At 53.4% G+C, this 18,187-nt stretch overlaps 1 protein-coding gene across 12 annotated transcripts in view; it reads right to left on the reverse strand.

The window, feature by feature from the left end:
* Positions 1-16,472, reverse strand: part of LOC131501222 (monocyte to macrophage differentiation factor 2) — a 126,486-nt gene extending 110,014 nt beyond the window's left edge. For 9 of the 12 annotated variants that reach the window (XR_009256692.1, XM_058711030.1, XM_058711036.1 and 6 more), the window contains exon 1: positions 16,230-16,472. Coding sequence is in view for 7 of the 12 variants with exons in the window: in XM_058711030.1 (XP_058567013.1) it covers positions 16,230-16,276 (47 nt within the window). In the remaining 5 variants the exon portion in view is untranslated. Of the gene's footprint in view, positions 1-6,033; positions 6,181-16,229 lie in introns of all 12 variants that reach the window. The other 3 variants (XM_058711032.1, XM_058711031.1, XM_058711029.1) reach the window with 3 other exon arrangements.
* Positions 16,473-18,187: the final 1,715 nt, after the last annotated feature.

Consider the following 18,187-nt stretch of genomic DNA (forward strand, 5'->3'; position numbering starts at 1 on the left):
TTCCCCTTTCATCCCTGTCTGTGGTTCTGATGGGAAAGGCTCTGCTATCAATCTTTTACACTATAGTGTAATGTATCTGGGCATCCTCTCCAGGATGGAGAATCTGGAGGCAAAGAAGGGAAGGGACAGAGCCCTCTCGCAGCTCATGAAATCACTGCCTCATTGGCCAGTGGTCAGAGCAGCCCCGGCCGCAAGTGGCCCGTGATCCCCAGTCCCCCTGAACCCCAAATTAGTCAGTCCCTCCCATCTTAGAAAGCCTAACACCAAGACTCTCAGGTCTCGGGGCGCCTGGGTGGCGCAGTCGGTTAAGTGTCCGACTTCAGCCAGGTCACGATCTCGCGGTCCGGGAGTTCGAGCCCCACGTCAGGCTCTGGGCTGATGGCTCGGAGCCTGGAGCCTGTTTCCGATTCTGTGTCTCCCTCTCTCTCTGCCCCTCCCCCGTTCATGCTATGTCTCTCTCTGTCCCAAAAATAAATAAAAAACGTTGAAAAAAAAAAAAAAAAAGACTCTCAGGTCTCATGGGTCAGGGAAAAACCTCCGGCAGACCCAGAGCACAAGAGCCCGTGTCAAACTGAGAATAAAAAAAAAAGAACAGGGGCGCCTTGGGTGGCTCAGTCAGTTGAGCGTCCAACTCTTGATTTCAGCTCAGGTCATGGTCCCAGGGTCGTGGGATCCAGCCCTGCCTCGGGCTCCACGCCATTTGTGGAGCCTGCTTAAGATTCTCTATCTTCCTCTGCCCCTCTCCCCTGCTTTTGATCCCTCTCTCTCTCTCTCTCTCTCTCAAACTAAAAAAAAGAAGAGCCTGTGTTCCAGGGGAACCTGCTTCTTTTGTTTCCTATCCCTGACTCAAACCCTGCAATTTCTCCTCACCCCACGAACGCTCTCCTCGTGGCCCACAGTCATCATGGCTGTGGGCCTTCCACATACCTTTTCTTCGGCTTAAAAATCCCTTTCCCTCTTCTCCAGCTGGAGAACTCCTATTCAGCCTTCAAAGCCCAGGTGAAAAGGCCCCTCTGAAGAGCTTTGCTTGATCCTCACAGTCCCATCCAGACTGCAGAGCCAAAGCCTTCTCTCACCTCTAGGCCAACGCACGAGTGGTTGCTTACGTGGACCGCCTTCCGTCTTTCTCTTCCTGGAGCACTCCTAGGCAGGGAGAGTTTGGACTCCCACAACTGCCTGTGGAGCCCCTATCACAGGGCACGCAACACGTATTTGGGTGTTTCTGGGTCCGTCTTGTCCCCCAGACTGCACGCTGGCCCCAATTCGTCTTTGTCTTCTCGGTACCAATGCAGAGCCAGGCGTGCGACAGGTAATGCCTGACAAATAACTGATTAATCCATCATCTCACAGCGTTTATGAAGTCGTTCAGACTTGAGATAATAAGTTTGGAACAGTCCCAGCCTTTTAAGATCTTACAAACATTCTGGAGCAGACAGTCTCCTGAGACATGAGTCAATCCAGCCAGGATAAGGGGCTTGCCCAAGGTCACCCAAGAGGCAGGGCCACTGAGCTGACCTGGAAAAGCAGAAGGTACGAAAGGGGGGCACCAGAGGAGAGACTGCGGACAAGGGCGGGACGCGCCATTGTTTTCTTTAGATTTCTGCAGCGTTTCACTGACTGCAACGGTCATTTGCTACGTTAGTCAATTTTAAAACTCTAACCAATGTCCATGTTTGAACTTGAGACCAGGCGTTCTCAAACCTGCCGCACTGGAGTTGGGAGAGGGAGGGGGGCTGGTCCCAACAGGAGCGCTGGAAACTACCCAAATGCCCATCCAGCGCAGGATGGGAATACACCACGAAAGAGCCACGCCTCATAACACCACACTGGCCAGACACAAGCACAGAAACCGGGATGCATCTCAGACACGGCGCCGAACGACGGGACGCGCTCTCTGGCTCTATTTATATCAACTTCAAGAATCAGCAATGGGAGTCTTTGATGATAAAATCCAGGACAGGGGGCACCCTTGGGACCGGGAGACAGCGACTGGAAGGGGTATTTAGGAGGTTTCTGGTAACTGGCAATGTTTAGCATCTTGATTAGGGTGCTGGTTCCCCAGTTTTTGAGCTGAAATCGAAAGGCAGGCTCTCCTGTACATTAGACTTGAGTAAAAGGCTAACAAACAGAGCAGCCATGCTCCTAAGGGCTGGGTCTGGGTGGGGTCTGCAAAGGTATGCTCTGGGGAGGTGGGGGGACGTCTGGCTGGCTCAGTTGGTGGAGCATGTAACTCTCGATCTCAGGGGTTGTGGGTTCAAGCCCCACGTCGGGTGTAGACATTACTTCAAAATAAAATCTTTAAGGGGCACCTGGGTGGCTCAGTCAGTAAGCGTCTGACTTCGGCTCAGGTCATGATCTCAAGGTCCGTGAGTTCGAGCCCCGCGTCGGACTCTGTGCTGACATCTGGGAGGCTGGAGCCTGCTTTGGATTCTAGGTCAACGCCTCCCTCTCTGCCCCTCACCTGCTCACGCTCTGCCCCCTCCCCAAAAATAAATAAACATAAATTAATTAACTAATTAATTAAAATCTTTCAAAAGAACTTTTAAAAGGGTATGCTTTCTACATCACACCTGCCCTGGGGTCTACAGGCAGCAGGTGCAACACGGCTGCCCCAGGCAGGGTCTAAAGTGGCTGACCTGCCGGGTGCACGCCACCTTGGCCCCCGACACATCCCAGTTGCTCGCCTCCCCTCCCGCCCCCTCCCCTTCACGCTGGAGGGGCCAGGCCCAGCCTTCGGGCTTCCGTGTTTCCTCCGTCCTTCGAGCCTGGACCCAGGGCGGTAGCCCCCAGAGAGAAGTGCTCCTCTTCCAAATAAGCCCAGACCCAGGACAACGATAGCGGCCGCCCCTCCCCGACTGGGCCGTGCCTGGCAGTGGCGGCCCTGGGTCCCCAGGACAGAGGACTAAAGAGATTTGTCCTGGCTTCCACACAAAGGGAGGCTGTCTGTCTGTCCCGCAGAGGCCAGCACGGCCCAGGCCGGGCCAAGCTGGCCCCGGGCCCTGAGAGCCTCCCCCTCCTCCAGCTTGGCCCCAGGATACTTCTTCGTGTCCATTCATGAATTCAGGCTCCTCCCGGGTGCAGACAGCATCTTGGCTCAGGCTTTGGGAAGCAGTTTTTGGGCTGGTGCCACTCCACGATGGTCTGGAGATCAAAATCCCAGCAGGGAGAGGGCCAGAAACAGGAAGGGGAAACGGACGAAGGGGTGGGAAGGACGGAGACTGGACCCCGTGCCAGGTCCGAGGAAGTCTGGAGGGAAGATGGGCCACGGCCTCGCTTCACGTGGCATTCCATGTGGACGGTGCCCCCGGGAGGTGTGCATCTGGCAGCGTGGGCCGGGCAGACCTGGGCAGACCCCACCCCCCGTTCTGCACCCTCCCTGTGGCTCCCCGGGGAGCCTCCTCCCCTCTGAGGTAATGAGAATCCCCATCTCCAAAGCAGTGACCACCTGCCCCCTGCCTCACCGAAGCTACTGGAAGACCACTGGCAAGAGACCTTCTGAACCAGAAATCCTGGGGGGCGGGGGGCCAGCACCTCAGCAACCCTTGCAACGGGGGGGGGGGGGGGGGGGCCAGCCCATCCCCCACCCAAGTTAAGGCTCTGAGAGTTAACGCTCATGGCAATCAGCCTCTGCCAGGACACGGCGAGCTGCGGAATCGGCCAGGCCCCTGGGCCCGGCAGGGAGAGCCCAACACGCGCTCCACACTGTCTCCCAAGCGGAACCAGCTTGCCTCTTTCTAAAGCTCATTTATTGACTCTTGAGAGCGAGCGAAAGAGCCGGCGGGGAAGGGGCAGAGAGAGAAGGGAACAGAGGATGTGAAGTGGGCTCTGAGCTGTCAGCACAGAGGCCGATGCGGGGCCTGAACTCATGAACCATGAGATCATGACCTGAGCTGAAGTCGGACACTCAACCGACTGAGCCACCCAGGCGCCCCCAGCTCGCCTCTTAACACACCCTTTGGTGGCTGCGTGTCCTTCCCTGTGCTCATTCCCCACCACTTGCCCTTGGGTCCTTGTCTCGGGGTCTGCTTCTGGGGAAACCCAAACTAAGGTAGATTATCTCCAAGTACGAGCTGGCCTCCGAAGACAGCAGCCACGAGGCCCCTGGGCAAGCAAGCGGCACGATTCTGAATGCCTCTATCCCATCTGGGCACGGTGCTGATATCAAAGGCTTCTTCGTACAGCACTTCACAGTTTGCAAGGCTCATTCACACTCCCGGGCCACTCAGGGCTGCAGTTCGCTGAGCCTGGGACCCACATCTGCTCCGTTCGCCAAAGCTCTCCCTGGCGCAGGCCCTGAAATGAATCTGAAGTCACTCCCCGGCTCCCCTCCAAAGCCCTCGGAAGCTTGCGGGCTGACTAGCCCATTTTTCAGATGGGGAAATGAGGCACCTAAAGGTAGCCAGCTGAGTACAGCCAGCCCCTGACTCAGGGATGCTGGGGCACAGGGCTTCCTCGGGGACCACCGCTCTTGAGATCCGCCGCTAAAATGAATGGCCCACAGCCCCCCCGCCCCAGACAAGACCACCCCAGGCACTGGGGTCTGTCATCCTCCCAGCCACCTCTAGAAGGACAGGCCACCGCCCATGCGCCCTGGCCTCCCTGCCACATCCCCATCTCTGCTGTTTTACCCTCCCCGATGTCATGACGGGATCACAATTCCAGAACATTTCCAGGGAGCTCACGGAAAACCTCCTCCTCACGGCGACGGCGCGGAGAGCACTCCTCCCAAACCCCACACCTTTTCAGAGGCGTGTCCCAAACCGGAATCCACTGGGAGGAATTTGTGAAGAAAATCAGCTAATATCTCCCCTGCCCCCGGGAGCCCTTGGCCCCTGACACAGAGGCTGGGGGGCTCTGACACAGGATGAGGGGCCACCCTCACAGCCCACGTCCTGCCAGGCTGTGCGCCACCACAAGCGGCCCACCCTTTCCCCGGGAACAGTGTCCTCCAGGCTCGTTGCTATTCCCTGGCCGTGCAACACGGCAGAGGCCTTGAACGACCATCCCTCCCAACACAGCGCCACGTGCCCTGGCAAAGCCCAGCCCCGCCAACGGCCAAGGGTCCAGAGTACGTCCCGAGACAGGTAGAGCCACAGAAACTCCACAGCAGAGGGCTACTGGATATGCTGAAGCCAGATTTGGGCCCAATTCCGTCCCCTACAACCAGAATTGCGGCACCCAATCCTGTGCAAAGTGGCTGCCTGCTGGGAGATCTATACCTCGCTGGGGCAAAATGCACACGCATGTGCACACACACACGCACGCACACACTGAACACGCCATCCCAAGGGTTCACAGAGCCCGAAACATCGTCCACACATCCTAAGAATGTCTACACAGACTCATCCACTCCTTCCCCGCGAGGCCTTTCTTGGAAAGAAATGAACCCCGGCTTTATATGTCGGATAATAACAAGGATCCCACCCCTTTGGTGCGCTAAGTGCAGAAAAGTTTGGGGGCGGGGGTCTCTCTTCTTCACTAAGAGGGAATTCTGAAAACCCAAGACTTGATGAAATCATTCATTCCGACATCAGTAACCAACAGACGCTAAGAGGGTTGATGACAGGTTGCCGAGCAACCGGCTACTATAAAAGGAGCCGAGAGTCCCAAGATCTATCTCCGCATCACCGGAAACAGGACCTCCGTGCCCCCTGGAGAGATGCAACGAGAAGTTGCTGGCCTTTCCTGCCTGGAACGTGGGTCCTGAATCGAATCCGGCCTCTACAGCTGTGCTATCTAATATGGCAACCGACAGCTACATGTGGTCCAGTAAACGCGCTTTCTCTCAAATAAAACAAACCCGGGGGCGCCTGGGTGGTTCAGTCGGTTAAGCATCCGACTTCCTCTCAGGTCATGATCTCACGATTTGCGAGTTCCAGCCCCGCATCAGGCTCCTTGCTCTCAGCACAGAGCCCACTTTGGATCTTCTGTTCCCCCCTCTCTCTGTCCCTCCGCCGCTCCCGCTCATGCTCTCTCTCTCAAAAATACATAAAACATTTAAAAAAAAATTTTTTTAAACTAAATAGAACTTACAATTCAAGTGCTCAATAGCGCTAGGACTTACTGCCGATGCTGATGGGTGGGCTGGGGGTCTAGTGGTTAGGGAAGAAAGTCCTCGCCAGGCAGAGATGCGCACTGAAGTCATATCACCCATACCACCGAGGGATTTGTCCTCAAATACTTTAGGACAGAGAAAAAGCAGAGATGAAGCAAATTTGGCAAAACGTTAATAATCGTTGAGTTGAAGCTAGGGGGTGGCTGGGGTTCATTACGCTATTCTCTCTACTTTTCTAAGAGAAAGTTTTCATAGTATGAGGACTGGAATACGCACATGCGCTCAAAACACTCCCTCCCCACACATGCTAACTGATTACCAAAACAAATAATACTTTTACAGAGAGAAAGGCAGGAAGACACCCACGTGAGCAAGCGATCACGGAAGACATCACGCCGAGGGACAGACTGACACGTGGTGTCGGTTACAAGGAGCCTAAAAAAAGCAGCACCGCTTCTACCAAAACGGGGCAGGGGCGGGGGGGCCCCCGGGGCGGCTCACTAGGCTAAGTGTCCGACTTCGGCTCAGGTCATGATCTTGCGGTTCATGAGTTCGAGCCCCACATCGGGCTCTGTGCTGGCAGCTCAGAGTCTGGAGATGCTTCGGATTCCGTGTCTCCCTCCCTCTCTGCCCCTCCCCTGCTCGCTCTCTGTCTCTGTTTCTCTCAAAAATAAACAAACATCAAAAATACTAAAAAAAAAAAAAAAAAAAAAAAAAAAAAAAAGGAAAGAAAGAAAGAAAGAAAGAAAGAAAGAAAGAAAGAAAGAAAGAAAGAAAGAAAGAAAAAGAAAGAAAACACAGAGCCTCAAACTAACTGTGAGACCCCAAACTGAGCCCAGGGACCCCACACGAAGCAGCCTACAGAACTGGTCTGGACACCTCAAAAACACCGATGCCTGATAGAAAAAGACAAGAGATGAATTCTGGACTCGAGGAGGCTAAGGAAACTACACGGTGCCCCCCAAAGCGGATCCTGGCAGCTGGGGCAGTGAGGGGGCAGTTGGTGAAATCTGCATACGGACTCACTGTGAGATAACAGTGCCTCAACACTAAAGTCCCCTTTTCTTGTCTTGCCTCTCACATTTAATAAACGACCCGCTTCTGTTACTGTTTTCAGCTCGACTTTATTATTATTATTTTTTTTTTTTTTTAACGTTTATTTATTTTTGAGACAGAGCATGAACGGGGGAGGGTCAGAGAGAGAAGGCGGCACAGAATCCGAAGCAGGCTCCGGGCTCTGAGCCGGCAGCACAGAGCCCGACGCGGGGCTCGAACTCACGGACCGTGAGATCGTGACCTGAGCCGAAGTCGGACGCTTAACCGATTGAGCCACCCGGGCGCCCCTTGACTTTATTTTTTTAATATTTTTTAAAATTGTGGTAAAATACTCTCAACACAGAATTCACTGTTTCAACCACTTTTCGGTGTCCAGTTCTAGGGCACTGAGCACATTCACACGGCTGTGCAACCGTGACCGCTGTAGTCTCCAGAACTTTCCATCTTCCCACACTGAGACTCTGTCCCCATTACACACTGACCCCCACCCGCCCCAGCCCCTGGCTCCACTGTCTGCTCTTTGTCTCTGAGTCTGACGACTCTGGGGACCCCACAGAAGCGGAGTCACACATTTGTCCTTTTGTCCGTCGGCTTATTAGCATACTGTCCTCATACGGTTCGTGCACAGTGCAGCACGTATCAGCGTCCCCTTCCTTTTACATCTTTTTTCTTTTTTTGGGGGGGGGGAGGGGCGGAGAGGGAGGGAGAACCCTGAGCAGGCTCCACACCATCAGTGCAGAGCCTGACATGGAGCTCGAACTCACAAACCACGAGATGGTGACCCAAGCGAAAATCGAGAGTTGAATGCTTAACCGACTGAGACACCCAGGCGCCCCCTTCCTTTTTAAGGCTCAGTCTCTGTTCTTAAATGTCATTCCATAAGAAAGTACTCGGTGCTACATACACATGCACTGAAGGCTTTGGGGTAAAGGGACATATTGACAAGTAGTTGACCAATCGATTGACAGTGGCCAATCCCACTGCCAGGAGATGAACAGGCAGACCCCACCCGCTGCAGCTCCCCAGCCCCTGGGGGCCCCAGGAACCCCCCCCCCCCCCCCCCCCGCCAATTGCTGCTGTGGCATCTGGATGGCAACCACCCTACTGGAAACGAAACCTTGCTACTTAGCCTAAAAGCCTCAATGGCACCCCGGAGCCCATGGGACAAAGGCCAGCTGCTGGGCGCGCCCGGGGAGTTGGGGACCTGACCCCACATCCTCCCCTCCAGAGGGTCTGAGTCCAGCCTCAGACTCTTCCCTGCCTTCCTGTGCTTCCCCTGCAGCCTTCTCTGGTGACCTTCCTGCTTCCAGCCTCTGCAGAACTCCCGTTCACCCTGAACGACCCACCCCAAAGCCGCAAGGTCTCCGAGGCTTCTGTCCCATCCAGCATCTACCCCCCTCAATCACGCACAAAATGTAAATCACTTTCATTTTTGGCCACACATTCCCCCTCTCATTCCATTGGGCTCACATGGAGCCACACCCTTCCACCCCCTAGCCATGCCCGACTCCCAAACTCCATGCTCCAAAAGATCCAGAGTGGCATAGCCCTTCCCCTGACCCCGGTGACAGGTTCAAGGGTATGCATGCAATCCAAGTCAGGGCACAGAGACTCGATTCCAGGACAGTGGTGATCCTGCCAGGAAAGAGAAACTCCCTTGGGGTGCCTGGGTGGCTCAGTTGGTTAAGCGGCCGACTTCGGCTCAGGTCATGATCTCACGGTCCGTGAGTTTGAGCCCCGCGTCGGGCTCCGTGCTGACAGCTCAGAGCCTGAAGCCTGTTTCGGATTCTGTGTCTCCCTCTCTCTGACCCTCCCCCGTTCATGCTCTGTCTCTCTCTGTCTCAAAAATAAATAAACGTTAAAAAAAAAAATTAAAAAAAAAAAAAAAAGAAACTCCCTGTCCACAAGGGCTGTGAGCAGTCCAGATGTGCAGCCAGCAGAAGAAACAAAGCCCGAAGACAAAGAGAGACAGCATGGGACTCCTTTGAGACCCTGGATCCAGCTGTACCTGAACTCAGACACTCCTGGACTTTTCAGTTCTGAACACTAACAAGTTTATTTTCTCTGGTTTTCCCTTCCTTCTCCTCCTTTTCCCTCCTTTCCTTCTTGTCCTCATCCTTTTTGTTAAAGTTTATTTATTTATTTTGAGAGAGAGAGCATGAGCAGGGGAGCAACAGAGAGAGAGCGGGAGAGAGAATCCCAAGCAGACTGTGTGCTGTCAGCACGGAGCCCGACTTGGGGCTCAATCCCACGAAACGTGAGATCCTGACTTGAGCTGAAATCAAGAGTTAGATGCTTAACCGACTGAGCCACCCAGGCGCCCCTACGTAAATACTTTTTAAGTTTTACACTTGTCAATCTTCCTTTGTATTTTGCCTTTCAAATTTAAGAGAATTTCGGATATCCTAGAATACAAATAATTTAAGGTAGTTTTTTACATCTCACTTAATTTACCTTTGCGGGATATTTTTTAAATTACATTTTGCGTTTTCATCCTTTAGACTAGTGCTCTCTGAGAGAAATTTCCACAGTGACAGAAATGTTGTCGGTCTGTGGTGTCCAATATGGTGGCCACTGGCCACCTGGGGCTCCTGAGCCCTTAAATGTGGCCTCTGCAACTGAGGGACTAGCTTTTACTTAATTTTACTTAATTTTAATGAATTTAGACTTGAATTTAAATAGCCACAGGTGGTTAGTGCTACACTGGACTGCACAACTTTAGATGATCACTGTGAAGAGAATGAATTTCCGTGAAAACCTTGAAAATAACATAATTAATGATTTTGCTGCAGCAAAGACAAAAATAAATCGTATGAAATCTATCAACTACTAAGTTATGCACGCCTTTATTTTATTTGCTCACCCAGGCATCGCCGGCCTGGCCACAAAGGCCGCGGCACATGTAAAAATAACTAAACTCAACTTCCTTACTTGACAGTGGCCAGTCTTCATTCATATGACGGCCACCATTCTACAGAGTGTTCAACCCATGTCATCGTAGAAGCGTATTTGCCGAGGAGGACGGAACCCGTTTCGCTGAAAAGCTTGTTAGCTAGATTTTTAACTTTAAACATTCAGACATATGGTGTGTGGGCTTCCACTGGGACACTTGGTCCGTCCCCACAGATGCTTGGGGCAGGCCTGTCCATGAATGAATGAAGGAGGCGGTGTCTTCTGAGAGCCCTGCCAGGCTGTGCCACGGCACGTGCAGCGGGGAGGACTCCGGATTCTAGCCTCTGGGTCCAGCAGGGACTGGAAAATCACCTGACTTTGAGGATTATTATCCCCATCGCTGCATGGGAGGCAGAAAAGCCAAGGACAGTCCAGGTGTGAACCTCACTGTGGGCTCCGTGACGGAGGGCAAACCAAACAGGGACGGAATATGGTACCTCGGGGGCACCTGGGTGGCTCGGTCGGTTGAGCGTCTTGACTCTTGAGTTCGGCTCAGGTCACGATCTCACGGTTCGTGGGTTCGAGCCCCGCGTTGGGCTCTGTGCTGAGAGCTCGGAGCCTGCTTGGGGCTCTCTGTCTCCCTCTCTCTCTGCCCCTCCCCTGCTCATGCTTGCTCTCTCTCTCTCTCAACAAGAAATAAAATCCAGCTAAGGACTAGATGAGATGGTGAATGGAAGATGCTTGTTACGAGGCCTGGCACGTGGTTCCCACTCCACGAAGCCCAGGAGTGGCCCGCCCACGGCAGCCCAGCGAGACAGAGGACCCGGAAGCCCCTCCTCACCATCCCTTCTCCAGGCACAGAGACCTGCTGACATCAGAGCAAGCCTTGCCAGGAGGGAAGGGTTCTCCGGGGCAGTCCCATGGCTCTTGAGAAGCTTGATTCTTACAGAGTGCTTCAAACCCTCCCCAGAAAGAGATTGTAAGTAACAATCACTTACACAAATAACCACCACTTTGGAGCACCAACTGTCTACCTGTACTGGATGCTTCTCATACATATCTTGATCGCCTCAAGAACAACAAAAAATGTTTACGAAACCCATAACCTTCAGAATTTCTCGGCTGGTCCTAAATGGCCTTGCAGGGACCATTTGTGGGTGACCGTTGTTTTCATTTTTTTAATGTTTATTTACTTTGAGAGAGACACAAAGAGGGGGAGACAGAGAAAGAGAAAGAGAGAGAGAGAGAGAGAGAGAGAGAGAGAGAGAGAGAGAATCCCAAGCAGGCTCCACACCATCAGCACAGAGCCCAATGCGGGGCTCAATCTCACAAACTGTGAGATCATGACCTGAGTTGGATGCTTAAACCAACTGAGCCATCCAGGCACCCAATGCTTTCTTTCTTTCTTTCTTTCTTTCTTTTTAATGTTTATTTATTTGTGAGAGAAAGAGAGAGAGAGAGAGAGAGAGAGAGAGTGGGGAGGGGCAGAGAGAGACAGAGACACAGAATCAGAAGCAGGCTCCAGGCTCTGAGCTGTCAGTGGAGAGCCCGACACAGGGCTCGAACTCACAAGCCATGAGCTCATGACCTGAGCTGAAGTCAGACGCTTAACCGACTGAGTCACCCAGGGGTCCCGACTGCTTTCATTTTTATACCTACTCCCCATGATTTAAAAACTGTTCTTTAAGGGAGCACATACTGCATTTATAACCATTATGTTGCTTTATAAGGACCCCCTTTTAACGTCACATTTTTAAAGCAAGAGAGTAGACCAACGTCTTGGGAGGTTAATTTGCTTGTCCAAAGTCACACCGCCACTAATTCAACAGATTTGAGTGGTACCTTCTCAGATGCCAGGTGCCGTTCTGAGCCCCGGGGAGGCAGCAATGGACACAGACAGCTGGACTACACTTCCCAGCCTCCCCTGCAGTGAGGCGTGGCCACATGGGTGAGTCTCCCCATGGGAATGGGAGCTATCTTATAGGGCACATAGAATCCGGCTTGTTTTTCTTCCCAAGTCACTAATTAGAACACTGCCAGGACCCAGAAACACCCTGTGTACCCCACCTGTCTCTTAGAGGTAGCCAGTAAGCTGATTTTGCAATAATCATTTTCTGGCTTTCCACATACCTTCCTCTGCGCCCCTAAACAACACAGTTGGTTTGCCTGTTTTTGAGCATTAAACGATTGCATTCATACTTCGTGTTTTGCTACCACTCTCGACGTCTAGATTTACCCATTCTGTTGCCTGAAAGTGGAGGTCATTCTCACGAAAGGATATTATTCCAGCATATGAATTCTACCATTGACACTTGGGATGTCTTGCTTATCATGAACTAAGATGCTAAGATGTCCGTGTCCTCTGATGCACGTGCACACCACTTTCTCCAGGGCAGATGCCCAATGAAAATGAGCAGCTTTTAGCTCATTTGTGTTCTCCCTTCTCTGTGTGCATCTGCAAGACGATTTGCATTTCTGTATTTTCTGTTCTCTTATCTGTCCTCTTCTTACGGTAGGGCTTTATACACCCTGGATATTAATTAATGGGGTGGTTAAACGTGTTGCAGAGATGTCCCTCAAGGTTGCAGCACCTCTTCTATTTTCTTCATGGCATTTCTCTGATGAAGAGAAACTCATAATTTTTAATGTAGTCTCGTTTATCCACCTTTTCTTTAACGGTTTTAACTTTCCATGCCGTCAGAAACCTTTACCCACCCTGAAATCCAAAAGATATTCTTTTCTGTTTTCTAAAAGTTTTCAAGTGTTTTTTTTTTAACTTCACTTATAAATTTTAATCCATCCAGAAATGCTCTTTTCTGTATGGTGTGAGGTAGGGCTCCGGTTTCATTGTTTCCATCTAGATAGCCAATTGTTTCGGTACCATTTATTCAATAGACCATCCTTGCCTCCGGTGATCAGCAACACCACTTTCTCAAAAATCAAAGGTCTCTGGGGTGACTAGGTGGCTCAGTCAGTTAAGCATCTGACTCTCCATTTCTGCTCAGGTCATGATCTCAAGGTTGTGAGATCGAGCCCCCTTTCAGGTTCCACGCTAGGCATGGAGTCTGCTTAGGATTCTCTCTCTCCCTCTTCTTCAGTCCCTCCCCCACTCAATCGCATGCCCTCTCTCTCTCTCTCTCTTTTCTCTCAAAAAAAAAAAAAATCAAATGTCTTTATATGCATCAATCTGCTTCTGGCCTCTCTATTATGTTTCATTGGTCAATTTCCCTAGCCCTGCACCAATACTACACAGCCTTTAATTCCTATAGCTATATGATAAATATATTTCTTGATCTAGATAAACCATTTAAGGATTCCAGGTTAGAAATTTAAAGATCAGCTGGTCCAACCATCCATTGAAAAACAAAGGCTCAAAGGGGGAAAGCATCTTTTGCAGTATCACACAGCATATAACTAGGGACCCTGTTAAGGGTGAATGTTTGTGTCCCCCCCTAAAAAAATTTGTATGTTGAAACCTAACTTTCAGTGTGATGGCATCTGGAGGCAGGACCCTTAGGGCATAATCAGGTCCAGCGGGTAGAAGCCCTTCTGAATGAGATTAGTGCCTTTATAAGAGGCAACCAGAGAGCTAGCTCCTTCTCTATCACATAAAAATACAGTAAGTCTGTAGTCTATAACCCAGAAGATGGATCTCACCAGAACCCAACCATGCGGGCACCTGATCTCGAACGTCTAGTCTCCGGAACTGTAAGATGTAAGTTTCTATTGTTTATAGGCAACCCAGTCTACGGTACTTTGTTACAGCAGCCCAAAATGACTAAGACAAACACCCATCTCTCACCCTGGAAGATATTCCTGTGCTATTTAATATGGCAGCCACCGGGCTTATGTGGCTATTGAGCCCTTGAAATATAGCTAGTCCAAAGTGAGATGGGTCCTAAGTATAAAAGACACAGACGTCAAAGACTTGCGGTGAGAACAGAATGTAAAAAGTCTCATGAATAATTCACTTACATTGATTATATGTCGAAATGATAACACTTTGCGTATCAAGGATTAACAACAACATATTCTAAGAACTCATCTCACCTGTTTTCTACCTTTCTATGACGGCGAGATAGAAAATCAGCCACACACTCAACGGAACAGCTACTAAAAACTGTAGAACTATATACGCGGCTTGTATGACGTTTCTCCTGAATAGCACTGGGTCACGCTATTAAATTTGCTCAATCAAGAAGCCTGCATTAGGGATTTAACTTGTAGGCGGCACCACAGTAAGGGCCATGCAATGAGGAAGGGAACAGAAATAGTTCTAACTGATGTGCTCAACTTCCCCACTGGACTCCTCACCCGTAGAAATGGCATCAGCCCAAGCATGAAAGGAACAAAGCTCATGGTCCAGCCCCTGACCCAGCTGGAGAGCTCTATCCCAGTTAGGGAGGGCTGCACCAGTGTCCAAATCTAGACATCTCCGACCAAGCCTCCCATCCTCTCACAAATCAACCGGAGAGGTTCAGACACCTACCCAAGACCACACAGCAGCTGCACGACAGGTGAAGGCCCACAGTACGGGCTTCACAGCTCCCTCCCTGCATGTTTGCAAATGTGGCCTCCTGTCCCAGGCTTCCCCCTTCCCTTTCGAGGAACCCTCCACCAATTTAGACCTCACCATAGCAAAAAAGGACCCTCGAGAACAAGCCTTTGAAAGTCCAAGCGTCCGTATCAGAGAAGATCCCATGGATTTGAGCAGCCAGTGCCTCCCACCTTCCAGCCACAAGAAACCAAAAACCAAAAACCAACCCCACAGGAAGTCCCCCGTGCATCCATCCTTCCCAGTAGGACTCCCCAACTTTATGAAGGAGAAAAGGACCCCCCCCCCCCCAGAAATGGAGGGTGAGACTGAGCGGGAAAAGCCCTAGTCCTGCCTCCCCACCTCCAATGCCATGCTTAGCCTGGACATCTGTGATCACGCTCTGCTGTTTGACCAGAATGGGTACAGACCTCATGGGGACGAGGACCCTCGGTAAGTGCCAGGAGACGACGAGCCACGTGGATGTGGGTATCAAAACTGATGCCGACCCGTCTCAAATTCGCCACCTTTCCCTCCACCCAGAAGGAGGACACCTGAGGGGGAGGGCAACACGTCAGGTGGGCGCCCTCTTGGTGCCCAGGCAGGAGGCAAAAGCCTTGGGGGCTGCGATCCCAGAACTGCCTGCCCTTCCTCAAGACCCCCAGGGGCGGAAGGCAACTGCAGGAAAGGGTTTTCGCGCCAGCTTTCAGGCGAGTGGACCCCACAAAATCTTAGAGAAACTTAAGAATTATGAACCTCCCCATTCAATGTGTACTTAGTCCAACAGGAGCTTGACTCCCACTCAGCAACTGGGTGGGAGTATCTGTCCTCGCCATTTTAGGAGAAACTGAGGCTCAGGGGTGACCACAAACCTCACACCGGGAAAAGGCCAAGATGGACAAGCAGCTCTTCCCGGGTCCTAGGCCTCAGTTTCCCCACCTAAAAAGAGCAGTTAATTCATTCCTCCCGCTTGCTACGAGCGTGGTCAAGGGGGGGGGGGGGGGGAGGAGGTGTGATGCGGCGGTGGAGGGGGGTTGACAGGAACGGTACGGCGGCGGGGTGCGGGGGACAAGGGCAGTGCAGGGGGTAGTTGGGGGAACACGGGTGGTGCGCGCCAGCACCTTTTACATTAACAAAAACGCCGGAGAGAAATCGAGCGATTACTCTGCTCCGGGAGCCATTCAAAGTGCTCTCGAGAGCTCCGGTCACTAATCCTCACGTGGTCCCCAGGGATGGGACGTTCATTATCCCCGTTTTGCAGACCTGGAAATTGAGGTTCAGGGAGGTGAAGCGACTCGCCTCAGGACTCGCCGCCAGGAGAGGAGGCGCCGGGAAGCCGCGCTGCTCCCGGGTGCGGGGCGCACAGCTGGGCGCCGACACGCTCACGAAGACCACGAAGTCTCCTTTCTGGTCTCTTCCGGCCGAGCTTAGGGTGCATCTATCAACTCCAATTCCCCGGGCGGCGCGGGGAGCCAGCCCGGCGGCGCGGAGCCGGGAGAGACCCTTGGCCACCCCTCCCTGCGCGCGCCCCCTCCGCGCGCGCCCCTCTCCCCGCGCGCGCCCCCTCCGCGTGCGCCCCCTCCTCGAACGCCCCCTTCCGGAGCGCCCCCCTCCCCACGCGCCCCCCTCTCCCTGCCATCCCCCACGCGCCCCCCTCCCTCGCGCCCCCTCCCCGCGCGCTCCCGCCCTCACCTCGCGTACTTCGTCTTCTGGAAATCCAGGAGCCGAGGAGCGAACATCGCGGCGGTTCCATCGGCACCCAGCCCGGGGCTCCGACAACCGGCGCTGGGACGGAGCGCGGGAGGGAGGGAAGGAGGCGCGGGGCGCGGGAGCAGCAGGTAGGCGGGCGCAGGGCGGGGGCCGGCCGGGGGGCGCGCGGAGCCCGAGCTGGAGCCGAGCCGAGCCCGAGCCCGAGCCCGAGCCCGAGACGCCGACGCCAAATCCCGAGCAGATGGTGGTGGGGGCGGGGCGGGGGGGGGGGGGCTCCGGGCCAATCGCCTTAGTCCCCGCGGCCTCGGCCCCCTCCCCGTGCCCTGCGGACCCCTCCGGCCTTCGCTGGGGGAAGGAGGAGAGATGGGGAAGGATGGGGGCTTCGACTGCAGCCCCTTCTCTCTCTCTCTCTCCCTGTCCCGGTGTCCCCTCCGCCGGTAGTTTTCAGAACGAGGTGACGGCCTGCTAGACGGAGCCCCGCTGTCTCCCCACCTCCTCCCGGCCGGGGCTGGGCTGGAAAGGGAGCGAGGACACTGATGGCGCGCCAGCCGTTCAGGCCCCTGGCGTCGCTGGCCCCGGAGTATACTTGTAGCTCGCGCTTCCCCCGCGGCCAGCGCCTCCTGCCTTTCTTTGAGCGCCTGCGAGGCGCGACGGCCCCAAGGGATCCGCCCGGGAATGGCCGCAGTCTCCGGGGAAGCTCTCCACTCTCAGAGACTGTGATTCTGGGGACCCTCTCGATCCCCCAGACTGGGGTACATGCATTTGGTTGTCGGATTCCAGCATACCCGGAATCTGCCCACCCGCCTCTGTTCTTCTACAAAATCCAGTGGTCTCCTTTAGGAGACCTTGGCCCGGGTGATGGGTTGTGTGGGGAACCACCTACAGGAAGGGACTGCTGGAGGCAGAACAGCCCTCAACCTGAAAGGACCGGTGCCCAAACTGAAGAGCAGGCATCTCCTCCTCCCCCTCCTCGCCCTTCCCTTATGCTCACAAACCCCAGCTCCCTGCTACTTTTTATAACGCTTTATTCGAGATCCTGCTACACATCCAGAAAACAATCCCACCCTACGGAATTCATTTCTGCACTCCAAATGCTGGGCACGAGACGGGCTCAGATACCCAGTGTTGGTGAGGACAAGAAGGGTTACAGGTGATGCATTCACAGGGGGCAGCAGGGCTGCGGGGGCTGGGGGGGGGGGGGGGGGCAGTGAGTGCCGCTGGGCAGGCAGGGCTGCAGGTGGGGACCAGAGAAGGGGTATAGGGATGTTTATGAGACCTAGATGGATTTTACCCACCAGGCCCTGTTGATGGATTAGAAGTGGAGGGCGACTACTGGGCTTCTGGCTGGTCCTGCTGAGTGGGTACTGATGACATTAACGGTGTGGGGGCAGGGGGAGGAGGCGAGAGGAGAAGCAGCACGGAAGGGAGGTGAAGGAAGATGTGAGCTGGGTTTTGGCCAGGTGAGTTTGAGGTCAAGGTGGGCATGAGTATAAGGTCAAGGGCTAGACTGGTGAGCCAGAGGGTCCAGTAGGGCAGCAAGCCCACCCTGTGAGGAGGAGCTGGGAGGGCAAAGCTGGAAGGCCCCTTGGATCTGCAGATTTCGAATCGCCCATCTCGACCTACCAGCCACCAGCCTCCTACATCTGTTTATTTCTACATTAAATACAATGAAGTGCAATTTGAAACGCAGTTCTTTACTCATGCGAGCCACATTTCCAATGCTCAACAGCTACATGTGACCAGTGGCTGCCATATCAGACCACTTCCAAATGGAAGCAAGTCCCAGAAGACCAGGAAGTCACCCCAGGTGGGCAGCGAGCAGAAAGAGAAGAGACGTCTGGTCCGGAGTGCATTGTGCTGGGAAGCCTTAAGTCACGTTCGGGCAACTTTGGTCTCAGTTGTTTGAGTACATTTTGTGTCCTGATTGGCATGAAAATGTA

This window comes from Neofelis nebulosa, chromosome 18 (genome assembly GCF_028018385.1).
Source record: "Neofelis nebulosa isolate mNeoNeb1 chromosome 18, mNeoNeb1.pri, whole genome shotgun sequence".
In the NCBI taxonomy this organism is placed as follows: domain Eukaryota; kingdom Metazoa; phylum Chordata; class Mammalia; order Carnivora; family Felidae; genus Neofelis; species Neofelis nebulosa.